Source organism: Pteropus medius, unplaced genomic scaffold, assembly GCF_902729225.1.
Source record: "Pteropus medius unplaced genomic scaffold, Ma_sr-lr_union100, whole genome shotgun sequence".
NCBI classification, from domain to species: Eukaryota; Metazoa; Chordata; class Mammalia; order Chiroptera; family Pteropodidae; genus Pteropus; species Pteropus medius.
In genome coordinates, this window is record NW_024344377.1 from 1,477,662 (window position 1) to 1,492,042 (window position 14,381).

At 54.5% G+C, this 14,381-nt stretch overlaps 1 protein-coding gene and 1 long non-coding RNA gene across 3 annotated transcripts in view; one reads left to right on the top strand and one right to left on the bottom strand.

Annotated features, from left to right (window-relative positions):
• The window catches only part of HTRA1 (HtrA serine peptidase 1), a 47,338-nt gene extending 36,072 nt beyond the window's left edge, over nt 1-11,266 (bottom strand). Inside the window, exon 1 of the mRNA XM_039870797.1 lies at nt 10,716-11,266. Coding sequence (XP_039726731.1) covers nt 10,716-11,217 — 502 coding nt within the window. The 5' untranslated portion in view covers nt 11,218-11,266. The remainder of the gene's footprint in view (nt 1-10,715) is intronic.
• A 138-nt stretch (nt 11,267-11,404) lies between these two features.
• The window catches only part of LOC120608851 (uncharacterized), a 9,959-nt gene continuing 6,982 nt past the window's right edge, over nt 11,405-14,381 (top strand). For both annotated transcript variants that reach the window (XR_005654537.1, XR_005654536.1), the window contains exons 1-2: nt 11,405-11,828; nt 12,789-14,251. This is a non-coding gene — a long non-coding RNA (uncharacterized LOC120608851). The remainder of the gene's footprint in view (nt 11,829-12,788; nt 14,252-14,381) is intronic.

Genomic DNA, 14,381 nt, shown 5'->3' on the forward strand with positions numbered 1-14,381 from the left:
ATGAACCTTGAAAACACTACGCTGAGGGAAGGAAGCCGGTCGGTCGAAAGGACCACATGTAAGTGATTCCGCTTACATGAAAGGTCCAGAATTGGGATATCCATTGAGTCAGAAAGCAGAATAGAATAGATGTTGCCTAGGGCTGGGCAGAGGGGAGGCATGAAGTGACTGCTCATGGATTCCAGATTTCCTCTTAGAGTGATGAAAAGGTTCTAGAATTAGACAGTGATCGTTAGTCGCACAACTCTGTGAATATATAAAAACTCTGAACTGTATACTTTATATGAATTATATCTCAGTAAAACTGCAATACAAAAGAAAAAATGTCACCTGTTTCTTTTTATGTTTTTAATGTGCTTACTAAAAAATTGGATTTTATATATGTGGCTCATGTTACATTGCCACGTGTATAAAAAATCTGAATCAACGTAATTCTTCACTTTTCAAAATGAACAAAAACCGTCTGGCCTCCTCCTGCATCCTGGACAGAGCTGGCATCGGGGAGGCAGAGAGCCCTGGGCTAGGCATCCAGGGACTCAGATTCTGTCACCGCCTGCATGGTGACCTGAGGCCTACATGTCCCCTCACCGGTCCCTGCTCTCCACCGACCACACAATCCTTTCCAGGTGGGACAGCCTGCGATCACAGCTCCACCCCCAGGTAAAACCAAATTTTAAAACTGCTCCTTCTACCCGAAACGTTGCTTATCTCCTAAAAGCGATCGACCTGAGAATAAAAGTAACTTAAAGACAGACCAGGTAATTTATGGACTAAGCAGAACGACTGGATGGCGCCGTCCCATCCCACTTATCCTGAAGGATTTCTTTTGGAAGAATTCCTTGTGAGCTGCCCAGCTTTAAGTGAGTTAAAAGGGTGAAAATTCTATAGCTGATGGCAATGAAGATGGGCACAGCCCTCCTGGAATATAATTTGGCAACATACATCAAAGGCCATAAAAAATCCACATCCTTCCATCCAGCCTAGCTCAAGGGAATAAGCCTAGATACAGAAATAAACATGAACACGAAAACGTTTGTTTTGGTATTGTTTGCCATAGCAACCATGGCCCAGGTGGACACACAAAGGCAAAGAGTTAACCGAGGGTGGTGTGATGCTCAGGACAGAAAGGGTGACGCTTCTGGAACGATGGTGGAGCCGTGGATCTTTTCTTCTCTTTATTTTTGATGTAATCAGACTATATTTATAACTATAAAAAGCTGATACAGCACGATATGTCATCAAACGTATGAATGCATTGCCCGTGATGTCGAAACAGAATGGTGTGAGATGACAAGGAGCCTTTACGCGAAGGCATTTCCCTCCCGAAGAGTCTAACCGCAGCCTGGCGACACTGAGGCACCTCGGCCCTGATTTATCTGGAGTATCCACCATGATATTTACAGTTTTTTTCTTCCCATCAGCAAGAGCCCTGTAATTACAGCTCGAGGGCGCTAATAAGCGCTTAGAACTCCTGAGAAGAGGAATCACTCATTATTAGGGACAACTTTCAGGTCACCTTCCAACCCAAGGAGAGCTTTGGGGGAGGGAGGGTTCTTGAGCATCATTTCGTAATGGGAGACTGAATGACAGCACCCAGTGTTTCTCGGCCTCATGAGAAAACCATGTGGGTGGCCCCTGTCCTCTCCCAAACACCCACCAGCGTCAGCAGGAAGGTGCGGCTGAGGTGCGAAGGGCTCAGAGTCCACACTCGCCCCACACTGATGAGCTGGATAGCTTGGGAGAGTCGTGGTACCTTTGGGTGCCTTGACTTCCCCGTCCGTAAAGCGAAGGGCTGGACTGCAGGACCTGCAAGGACCTTCTACACTCAGGTTTCATGCCCTGGGGTTCTCTACGAGCCAGTTGGTGGCTTTGGCCAGCCACCAGTCACCTCTGCAGGGAAGGGGGTATCCTCATCTGCAGGATCCCAGAAAACATGAAAACGGGGAGCTGATATGGCCAGAAACGAGCTGTGGAAGGTGACAGCACAGTGACAGTTTTCAGAGACGGAGGATTATAGGGCTGGCCAATGAAGGCATCTCAAGGGAAGACTGTGAATGAAAGTTTGACAGAACCCTGCACACAGGAACGTGTCAGTGCACATGGGTCCTTTCTAGATGGTCTCAAATCCTTGCCCTCCCTCCATCTGTGCTGATATCAGACTTCTTCTACTGGGTTTTTCCCAATGAAGGCCAAACCATATTGGGCTACATTTTTCAAAATGTCAGATTGATGGAGAATGCCAAGCCTGGATCTAAGGAACCTCAACTCAGGCCATTTCTTGACCAGCAAATGTTCAACAGAAGCTCGGCTGAGAAACTCAGAACACAGACCACAGAACGCACGGTAAGGACCACGTGCTCCCTCTGATGTAGGCACAAGAGGCAGCGGTGTGTTTATCCAATAATTGGGGCACTGGATCAAACCGTCTGCCCTGGGAGATGATGGGTGTGAACTCTGCCTTCGGCCTCCCTGAAACGGAGGGTCAGCACTTTAGGGCAACTCTGTCACCTTGGCCAAGAGCTACAACGTCTCGGTGGGATAAGGGAACACACCCAGAGGAGACCCATGTTCTGAGACCCAGGAAGCATGTTATTCTTGCACCCTGCTGGCTCCCCTGCTTGGTGCTGCTTCTACCAGGGGTCCCGGAAGAGTCTGGAACTGCAGATTACAAACCCCGACTCCTCGCAAGGGCGATGCTCCCGCATTCCCGGGTGACAAAGCACCTTCACAGCCATTTTCTCATCTGAGCCTCACGGTGTCCTCCTGAGGTCTTCTGGGCGGCATCATTGTGCCCATGTTGCAGATGAGGACACTGAGGCTGGAGGGAGTTAGTAACTCATCCCAAGGTCCTAACACTATGGGCCGTAAAGGAGACAGTAGCTCAGGGCTTTGTAATAGACTTGGAAGACCTCAACACCCCCCTTCAGGAAGAGACAGACTACACAGGTGGAAAATCAGTGAGGATACAGTTGTCCTGAACAGCATTATCAATCCGCTAAGCCTAAGTGCTGTTTACAGAACACCGCGCCCAACCACAGAACACCAGAACCTCACCAAGAAAGACCACGGTCTACACCAGAACACACACCCTAACACGTTTAAAAGAACAGAAACCATTCAACATATGTTCTCAGACCATATAGACCGCGAACTAGATGAGACTGAACTAGAAATCAGTAACAGAAAGACAGCTGGAAACCTCCAAATATTTGGAGATTAAACAACATGCCTCTAAGAAACACTTGAATTAAAGAAGTCTCAAGAACATTTTGGGAGTGAGACAGACTCGGGGGTTCGGTCCTGGCTCTGCCTTCTCCTACTGGGTGGCCTTGGACAATTAAGTCACTTCTTGGAGCCTCATCTCTTTCCTTGGCTGGGAAACAGAGATGGTGGCCCGACCTCCATGGGTGGTGGTGAGCAAAGAACAAGGCAAGCCCGCACACAATTAGCCCAGTGCCCACTTCCCAGAAAGCACCCATGGCTGGAAGCTCTTCGGGTCATTGTTCTCCCCACTGCTGTTCTGGCGAATGTCCACTGCCCCCTCCCCCCACTCCGGCCACCCTGTGCCACCCTAGCTCACTCTGTGCCAGAGAAAGGCAGATGTGACTGCTGAATGCCGAGCCCCACCCCGCTCCGTAGCCAGTTGGCAGCTATCTGCCTGGGCAAGCTCAACTGGCAAAACTCCCCCCGTATCTATCTGTCCCCACCAAGCGGTGACTACCACTTGGACTACTGGCACCGAAGAGAGGGCTCTCCTAGTCACGGGGTGTGAGGTGACTCGAGTGCCGATGATCCACTAAAATCTCCCCTGAGACTGTGCGAAAGGGAGACACGAGTGCAAACCTTTGCCAAACTGAGAAAAAACAGCTCATGGCCCAGGCAGGCCGACCGTCTTCTCAAGACCCGATTGCACAACTCACGAAAGGATGTCTCCCGAGGCCTGAAAATACTGCACGCGGCTCTGACTCATTAAGACAGGGCTTATTTAAATTTGAGAATTAGCAAAAAATTGCAGCCGCCACAATATGTCCTCATCACGTGCCCAAGGAGACATGCTTGTGGAGAACTGTTTTTAGGAAATATGCTTATTTGAGAATTCGTCCTAGGAATCTAAAATAACGGGGTATCCATGAACTCCCACACTGTTTTTTTCCCTGAGATGTGACAAATCTTTCCTTGTGAGGAATTTTCAAAGGAAACCAAACCAAGCATCGCTCAAGAAGGCCTCAGAGCCATCGTACGGTACCCGAGAGTCACAAACTCCAGGGAGAGTTAATGAGATGGTATTTGTAAAACCCAGACACATACGTCTTCATTCGAGAGAAGTCACACACTTCTCAGATGATACAGGCAGCCACTATGGGGTTCAGAGGGTGACAGGCAAGGTCGTGTCTGCCCAGAGAACCTTTTCTGACATATTTATTGGCAAATTCCAAAGTCAGCCTCCAGGACACACCTCCCAGGGACATCATCTTGCTTCTCTAACCCACCCACTCACCTTATCACCTGGGAGACGAGGTCACCACAGCACTTCCTCCGCTGACCGGACCCCTCGGACCCCTCGTTAGCCGTCCCAGAGATGAGGAAGACAATTCTTCTTATAGCTATACTGACTGAGTTCCAGTAATGCATCTGGCACAGTCCTTAGCATGTCATATCATTAGGTGCTTCTTTCCTCCAGCACCCCTGTGAGGTATGTGTAGATATACCATTATTTCTATTATTATTTTACTGATGAGAAAACTGAGACTTAGATTAAGTCACACAGTAAGAAAGCGGTGATCTGACTCCAGGGGCCCGGTCCTTAAGCCGGGTGTTCTATGATCAAGAACAAAGTCCTTGAGATCAGGGGCCACCGAGTCTCACTCACCTCTGACTCTCTACACCTAGACACTTCTGTGTATGTAACAGATGTTCAGTAACGACTCTAAATGAACTTAGAAATGGATCTCGCGTCACTGAATCCAAAACCTGAACTCTGCATCTTTCCGGCAACAGCACACTTGCCCGCTTACTGCCACTCACGCCCGCCCTGCAGCACGCTGTACTGGCCCGCGTCTGCGGGTGGTTCTGGACACACGTCACCCAGCAGCACCAAATCACACTAACTCTTCTGCCAGTTCAGGCACCCTTTGGGAAAAGCAATTGGAATGCTATACTCCGTTTCTCTGTTGCTATTAAGCTTTTCTTTTTTTAATGGCGGAGAAGGTGGAGACGGAAACGTGAAATGGTTCGGGAGGGATCTCACTCCAAGGACCCTTAACAGCCAGGTTTGGGACACCCCCTGCCCCAAGAAGCAACGAGGGGCACCGGGCTCCCTGGAGCTCATCACTCAGCTCTGTCTCCACTGTGGTCATTCAAGGACTCTCAGCGGTCGGCACAAAGCTGAAGAACAAGCAGCCAGGCCCAAGATGGGCCACATGTGTTCAATGCCTTCAACCTTGGCTTTAACCATCAATAATTTAGGAAAAACAAGCAACTTTTAAAGAAGCCAGCCTGGCCTTTAAAATAGGAATGAGGTGAACACAATTCTTCAGAGACTGGTTTTCTTACAAGAATCACAGACCAGTCCAGTGACCTCAGAGATCATCTGGTCCAATCCCCTCACTGTGGAGGCGCTGAACGGTCAAGGGCCACTCACCTGCTCAGGTAACAGCCCAGGAAGGGCCAGAGCCAGCTGCCAGCCCACAAGCCCCTTCCACCAATCCCTGCCAAGCTTGATTTCGTCTTCAAATTAAACCTGACCAGAGCTATTTATTCACTTAAACTATAAGCTCATGGAAAATCTGACTTCTCAATCCAAGGCACAAAACTGTGGCCAGGATCACATAATTCCAAATGGACTCAGAATCCTGCCCCGCAGCCCCGAGGCTGGCGGGTATCTGACCACAGTTAGCTCATGGTCCCCACCATAATCGCTTACTGAAGGCAGTTATTTTAAGTTCTAATGCAACCTATTTACAGCTCTCTAGATGGAATGCAGTTACTCAAACACTTGGCTTTCGCTGTTAACTAATTTTATAAAACCTTAATATTTCAACTCTTTAGCAAAATCAACATAGAATAAAAGAAGATAACTCATCAAAGTGAGCAAAGCCTTATAAACTTTTGGAAAAACATCTAAGCCAATGATTCTTCACCGGGAATGCATGGCTGGCGTCCACCTTCAGAGGCCTTCTGTCATTAGGGCTGGGGGAGACTGGGCAAGGCGTCCCTGGCTTTGGGGACCTCCAGGCCCATCTGGCTGCTGTGTGGGGGGAGTGGACTATCGTGGAGTGTGTGCCAGGAGAAGGGATTGGGCTTTCTAAGGTGCTTAGCCTGCCTCTTGTCCATTTTTTTTTCCAGCAGAAATCGTCAGCGCTGCACACCGGGCCGGTCTTCTGCAATGTCTGAGAATTCTCTCCCCAAGAGCAGCGTGGGGCCCGGGACTCCGGTTTGGAACCATGGTGACTATGGCCCTTTGTTCCTTTGCTTTTCTTCAGCAAGAGCTGCACTGAGGGCAACTGGGGGCAACTGTGTCCTCTGACTCCTGTGCCTGTGGAGTGAGAGCTATGATGGGTCCCAAGCTTCATGTCAAGGCCGTGGCCATCTGGAGCACTGGTCATTCCAGCTTTCGGCCGTGGCTTAGCTGGGGTTGGCTCAGAATCTCAGTTTCTCCGTCGGCAGCACAGCATGGTGATTAGGGACGGGCCAGATGCACGGGTTCAAGTCCCGCTTAAGGTGCTGCCTCTGTCTCCCAACACATGGGGAGGACTGCGGCACCCTCCACGGGCTGGCGAGGAGGGTCAAATGGGCCCGCAGATGCCACAGAACAGGCGCTAAACGTGCGTTAGCCCTCGTTATCACACTACTATGAATTGCAATTCTTTTCTTTTTTTATAATCTCCTGACCAGTGAAGAGCTTTTGCTTTAAACCAATGCAAACTGCTCTGATGGAAGATGACAGACCTTTGTTCTCTAGTATAATTGGCCGCTTTCCCATACAAACTCGGATGGCAGCAGAGATTTCTGGAATAGCTGATTTGCCTTCATTTTCAGGATCATAATTAGAGATGTTCCCTGAAGTCTTTGTTAAACGGCTTACAGGTAAAAGTACCCTTTTTGGAAGGGTGGTGCATTCTGCCATACGAAGACCCACCATTCCTCCAGAATGCTGCTCACTGGCCCAGGGACTTGCCCAGGGACCTCCCACTTGCCTAGCCCTCACTCTCTGCTCCCCACGAACCTTCTTTATGACCTTGGACATTGCAGGCCTTGGGGTCTCTTTCCACACCCTCCCACGGCTCCCTCCAACTTCTGTGGCCGCCCCGTCCTATAGCACCTCCTCATCTGATCCAATTTTTCTTTTTCTTTCCTGTTCCCCACCCCACCCCAGCCATACTGTAGCCAGTAGTAGGCATGTACGCGTACCTTTTGGCGAAAAGGGGCTTTACTTTTGGCGGCCAGTTACGCAGAGCTGCGGTGGTAGTATAGTACAAAGGAAGCTGTTGCTTTTGGTATACAGCTGGTGTTGCGTAGGCAGGTGGCGGGGTAAAGTAAAGCTTTTGTGCATTGGCGGCGCGAAGCGGAAGCAGCCATGCTTTTCTTTTCAAAGTTTCATTGCTGGCTAAAGCTAAAGGGCTTACGTATGCGCAAGCGCGCATGCAGAAAGGCTACGGCTGTGTAGTAGAAAGCAGGTAGCCAGTACGTTTCGTTTTCTTTTTCGGTATACGCAAGGCTGCTCGGAAGAACTCACCGCCTGCTCTCCGAAGAGCCTGCTGCCAGCCTGACGGACAATAGGAGAGGACTTGTTTCTCTCCACACTGACTGCTAATGACTGCCAGCTCCGAAGCCTGCCATGGGACTCCGCCTCTCTGGCAACAAATTCGGAGCTCAGATGGTGCCAGTTACTCGGGTCTCCGTGCAGGGAGGCTACAAACAGTGACAGCGGGCTTGTTTTTAACAAAAATAGGCTTTTTTAAGGTTGTCACCTCACACCCAGACTATTGCAGTGGCCCTAACTCCACACCCTGGTGCCTTCTGCACCCCACCACTAGGCGAGTCCTTTGCCAGCTGTGAGCTGCTCTGGTTCCAGAACATCTGCATACGCAGCACGCCCGCCCGTCCGCTCTGGCACCTGGGACTCTGCCCCTCCAGCCTGGGTCACTCCTGCTTCCCCTCCCAAACGTCCCCAAACACACCAATGGATTCACCACCTCCCCAAACAAGGCTTTGCTCAGGCTGTTCCCCACTCCGCCTAAGNGGCAGAGCCGTGACTAAATGAAGTCTTGGCTCCCAGGCTCCAGTTCTCAGAGACACCACTGAGAGGTCAAGGGCAGAGGGTTAGATAAGGGGGGATGGGGGCGGCAAAAATAAAGCCTTCCCTTAAGGAAAGACTGGATGGCCGTGTCTCTGGAGCAGCTCTTGTTCGTTCACTCCTTCCTTCCTTCTTTCCTTCATTCTTTCCTTCCTTCCTCCACCCACCACATCGATCAGGTGCCTCTGATGGGCCAGACTAACACACGAAGTGCCAGACACACGGCAGAGCTCAATAAATACCTGCAGAAAGAGGGAAAGCTGAGAACAGTGTTGCACCCTCTGTCTCTCCCTCCTTCCGAGGACATCGCTGTCATCGTCCTGTGGCAGTCCCCTCGCCTGCTCTCCGAAGAGCCTGCTGCCAGCCTGACGGACAATAGGAGAGGACTTGTTTCTCTCCACACTGACTGCTAATGACTGCCAGCTCCGAAGCCTGCCATGGGACTCCGCCTCTCTGGCAACAAATTCGGAGCTCAGATGGTGCCAGTTACTCGGGTCTCCGTGCAGGGAGGCTACAAACAGTGACAGCAGGCTTGTTTTTAACAAAAATAGGCTTTTTTAAGGTTGTCACCTCACACCCAGACTATTGCAGTGGCCCTAACTCCACACCCTGGTGCCTTCTGCACCCCACCACTAGGCGAGTCCTTTGCCAGCTGTGAGCTGCTCTGGTTCCAGAACATCTGCATATGCAGCACGCCCGCCCGTCCGCTCTGGCACCTGGGACTCTGCGCCACCAGCCTGGGTCACTCCTGCTTCCCCTCCCAAATGTCCCCAAACACACCAATGGATTCACCACCTCCCCAAACAAGGCTTTGCTCAGGCTGTTCCCCACTCCGCCTAAGATGCACTTCCTAGCCTTCTGGAAACTTCCTTTACCCTGCCTGACCTCTCCTCCACAACCCTGGGGTTGAGGCCGGGCTAGCTCTGAGTGAGGCTACCTGAGTTCACATTCCTGCCAAACCGCCTTGGGCAAGCAATTCGACCTCAGTTCTCCGTCTGCAAAATGGGAATCACAGCAGAGGCTCCCGCCTCCTGAGGCTGCAAACCCAAATGAGGTCCCACGTGTAACACTCCTGGCTCGAGGGCTGGGGCACGGGGCGGGTAGCGACGGGGTGTGTTTGCATGCCCATACTCAGTCTGTGCAGGTCACCTCTCCAGGAAAACTCACCTCCACCCTCTAACTAGGCCGTTCCCTGAGGATGGGTACCAGGCTCCCGCGCTGATGGAATACGCACTCTCCCAGTTCTGCCTCCGCTGGCACCTTCCTCTCAGCGTGAGCCAAACTGCCAGACCCTAACTGGTCATGCTAGACCATATTCCTACAGAGGAAACCTAGACCCGCACCCCCACAGGGCTCCCCGCTCCCCCTTTCCATGCGCTGCCCGCAGCGAGGAGGCGGTGTGGCCATAGTCGAGGATGCGGCCAAGCTGGGCTGTCCTATCCCTACGAGGCTGGACTGGCCGCAGCCAAACCCCGCATTGCTTTTCCACACGGCCTCTCTGCCTGAGGCATCCCTCCGAAGGTCCCGAGAGAGGGTTTCTCCACCCGCCGCCCCATCACACCCACGGCGCCCGCCAGAACCCGGCTCGCAGATACGAAAACGAGGCCAAAGGCGGGAGCGGGGCGCACTTCTCTCTCGTCCCTAACCCACCTCCCTCCCCCACCTCTTCAGAGGTCGTGATCCAAAGCCCCGTCCGGCTTATTCGAAAGGAGACACTTTCATTTTTGTAGGGTTGGCTCAAACTACGGGAAGCAAAGCAGGCGGCGACGCCGCTCCGACGTCTGCGGAGCGAAAGCGGCGCCCGGCCACCGAGAGCATCCGGGGAAACGGGGCCGCGGGACGGCCAGCGCTGTCCCTTCCAAATAAAAAGTTAAAGTTTTCGCGGACAGGATCCGAAACAGAACGAGCGCACGGTTAATTTTAAAGGGAAAGCGGGGTCGGATGCAGAGAAGCAGAAGGAAGGGGAAGCGACAGAAATGAGTCTTTTGGGTCCAAATGCCTCCGGCTTGCTCGACACAAGGCACCTTTCCCAGTCCCGAACTTCTCTCCCCGCACCGATGCCCACATTCCTGTCTGGTTTGTCCCCCGGGTGCCCGGTGTGGCATGTTTCCTCGCAGGGCACTCGGCAGCCGGCCACCAGGCGGGACGCCCCGCTCCCCTGGCTGCGGGATAGTGAGCGCCTGGCGCCCGCCGGACGTGGAACCGACCCGGGCGAGCCGCAAAGCTTGGTTCGGAGGGAGCCGGCGGGACGCGGCCGCCCCAGGGGCCGGTGCCCGAGTTCTCGCCCAGAGCGGGCGCCTTGCACCCCGGCGACGCCTCCCTGCCCCTCGTCTTGCCCGCAGGTCCCGCGGAGGCAGCTCGGGGCTGGGATGGCGACACCCGGGAGCTCCCCCGAGCGCGGCGCGCCGCCCGCAAGTACCTCGGCCGCAGGCGCCGCGCTGCAGGACGATGACGGGCGGCTGGCGCAGCCTCTCGGAGCGGCGGCTCGCAGCGCGCAGCTGGCACAGGTTGGCGTAAGTGTTGGCGTCGCTGCCGCACACCGGCTCGCTGCTGGCGCACACGCAGAGGCCGGCCTGCGCGCGCCGCCGCACCGTGGCGGACGCGGGCACCCCGAAGGGGACCACGCACTGCAGCCCCTCGCCGCACGGGCCCTCCTGCAGGCCGCACTCCGCGCCCTCGGGCGCGCCGCACACCTCGCAGCAGCCGCACGCGTCGCGGACGCGGCCGCCCTCGCAGGGCTCCGGCGGCGAGGCGCAGCGCGCCGGCTCGCAGCGCTCGGGGCACCCGGCGGCTGAGAGCGGCGAGCGGCCGGCCCGGGACGACTGCGCCGAGACGCGCGCCCCGAGCAGCAGCAGCGGCGGCAGCAGCAGCAGCAGCAGCGGCAGCAGCCGCGGGGAGAACGAGGCGCGCGCGGGCTGCATGGCGACTCCGACGGCGGCGGGCTGCGGAGAGAGCCGGAGGGACTGCGGGCGGCGGGTGCGAGTGCGCGCGGCCGCGCGGCCCAGCCCACTGGCCTCGCGGCGGTGACGAGCCGCCTCAGGGACGGGCACGGCGCCCGGGAGGGGGCAGGGCGGGCGCGCCGGGGCACGGCGGGGCGGGGCGGGGCGGGGCGCGGGGCCGGCCTCTCGCGGAATTCGGTTTCCGCCCTCGGGTCCCGCTCATCCGCGCGGTCTCTCGCCGCGACTCGCGACCTCAAAAGTAAAAGGAGACTGTGCAAAGGGCACCCTGCGCTGGCCATGCGCGCGAGGGCGCCGGAAAGTTCCCGCAAGTTGCCGAGCTAGGGACCCGCCCCGGCGGGGGGTGAGGGGGGAGGGGAGGCACTGCCCAGACCGCGGGAGGCAGGGGCACCGCTGGCCCCAGTCACGCGCTCCGGAGGAGGAGGGCGAGCACCTCTCTGGCCTGGAACTGACCCGCGTGTCCGGCACACGCGACCGTGGCCGTGGCCCCCGTGCGACCATACAAAAAGGCGGCGCCCGCGAGACTGGCAGAAAGACTGCGCCCAGACCCGAAGTGGAAAAAGCGAAGAGCAAAAGTAATTAGAATATAATCACTTGCGTCTGATCCTTTTAAAAAGCTGTGACGGACGGTATGCGTGCTCCTACATGCACAGAGTCGCTCCGGAAGGAGCCGTGAAAAGCTAGTTAGCAGGCGGAGGAAGTGGGGGTCTTGGGTGGGAGAGGGGCTTTGTACTGTTCGAACAGCCTGAGCAACACTGCATGCTTATCTCAAAACGTTTTTAAATAGCTCGCTTTTGATCTCCCACTTGAGAGTCTTTGGTGCATTTGGGACAGACGTGAATCTGGTTGTCATCAGCGGGAGGGGCAGGGGCGCCCCTGAAATTGAGTTCCCTCACCGCTCCAGGCCTCAGGCAGTGGCCTCTGGCCCACACGGGGCAGATGGGCCAAGCTTGGGCCCAAGGGCCGGGGCAAGAGCCAGGTTCGCAGGTGCCTTGCTCCTCACAGAGGCACCTGAGGGTCGGTGGGCAGGGAGTGAGAGGCAGCGAGGAAAGCTTAGGAACTTCGCCCTATTCCGTCTTTAGGTGGTTCCTCTGTGCACACAGTACTTGCCCAACAAAAACACAGTAGTTTAAAATCCCCTCCCCCCCGCAAGCTCCTCCCAAACGTAGCCATGTTGGCATCCGGGGGCCAGGAAGCTGGAGGTCCAGCGATGTGGGGTGTGAAAAATACGTTGGGGTTCCAAGTGGGGGGCCCTAGACCCCAGGGCAATATTTCCTAAAGACAGAACCTCATCTTTTGGGAAGGAAAGGCCTTGACTGAGAAGACGGTCAGCCCTGGGAACTGGAGAGGCGGAGTGATGATCAGAGGCCCTGAGTGCTGGCTAGATGACCACCCAAAAAGGGGGCAGTTGGGGTGAGGGGAATAATTAGCAAAGCCAATCGGCAAAGAAAAAAAACTCCCCAGTGCAGTCCAGTGGGCAAATAAGTGGGCAGTGGTGGTGAATACATCGGCGAAAAATTCCTTTTGTCCAACAGATGAGAAAACCTGAGGTCCAGAAGAAAAAAAAGAGACTCCCCGAGCCTCACAAACAAGAATGACAGAGCCGGGACACCTTCTAAGTAGTACCTGCCTGCAAGCCCCCAACCTACACCCCCAGCCAGGGGGCCAGACTGCAGAGTGAACTAGCTGCTTAAAAACAAAATGTGAGCACAGCCTTCTCACTGTTTGCTGAGTGGGTCTCCAAGCTCCTTCCCTGTGAGAGAATAAATCCCTGAGGATCCCACTGGGTCCCTTTCACCCCCCACCCCATTCTCCACTCCATCCTCTCTCTTTACTCTGCAAGTATGGAATAACTTGCATTTTCTGGGACAGACCAACCTGTTCAAAGTCTCTCTGTCTTTGCCCATGCTCTTGCAGCCACCTGAAATGCCCTTCCTCCTCTCCAGTGTGGGTTAGTGTGACCTAGCGAAGCAAGCAGGAGCCATGTCGTCTGATGGGCTTGGATTCAGAATCTCACTTCGGGCCCTTCATTCTGTGACTTTGGGCTCGTCGTGTAAGAATCTCAGGGACCTTCACCAGGAAGATGGCAGTGACAGTGCATCTCCCTGGAGTGACTAACCTGAGGGTGTCCATGGGACCGTGCCTGTGACCCTTCACAGCCTAGTGAGTACGGGCGGTGATCAGTAAACGCACGCCACAGAGGCCACACGACTCTTCTCCCAGGGGAGGAAGATGGCACCACCTGCCGTTGGAAGCCACGCCGGTCGTTTCTCTGGGAGGAGTCGACAGAGGGAAGAATGGAGGACTCAGCAGAACCCGGGAAGCAAAATCTTCAGCACCCAGGGGTTTAGGAGGCCCATCGTCACGTCACCATCTCCCAGATGTGAGTGCAGCCCACCCACCTGCTCTGACGATGGCGCAGATCACCAAGAAGATGGGCAACTCAACCGAAGGGCCCCGACAAGTCCTTGGACTCTAAGTTAGAGGAATTAAAACCCCACTGGAAGGATTACAGGGACCCTAAACAGCCCACACAGGAGGGTGTCATGTGTGTGTGCCTGTGTGTGTCTATGCCCGTGAGTGCGCAGAAGAACCAGGATAAATCACAGGAAGCTGGTATCACGGGCCCGCCCTTGATCTTCTCTGAGTCCTGACGTCCCCATTTATAAAGACAGTTTCTTAAAAGATGCATTTTTTTGATACATCATGAAAACTCATTTCTCACTAGCTCTTGGCACAGATTCCTAGAAAAAAATTTTCCAGAGAAGAGAGGGTAGTTCTGAAGCCACACAGGCGCGTTCCCTCCATCCGCTCTGTGGCCCCAGTTTACAGCATTTAAGCTTTAATTTTGAACAAAGTCAAGTCTATTCGTGAATAACGAACAATGAAGCACCACGGCTGCCGAAGCCTTGACTGGGAAATGAACCTGCTGAACTAGAACAGAGCCGCCATGTCTGTGCTGCCCAGGGGAGAAAGATCTCCCACGTGGCACTCCCAGGTGCGTGGGGACTCACACGGCCTTTCCTAACCCACAGGCCCTAACACCTAAAGAGCTGTAGTAATAATTTTGACTCTTCCTAAAACATATCACTCCCCTACCCAGTCATTTCCAGGGCCTCTCAATCCCA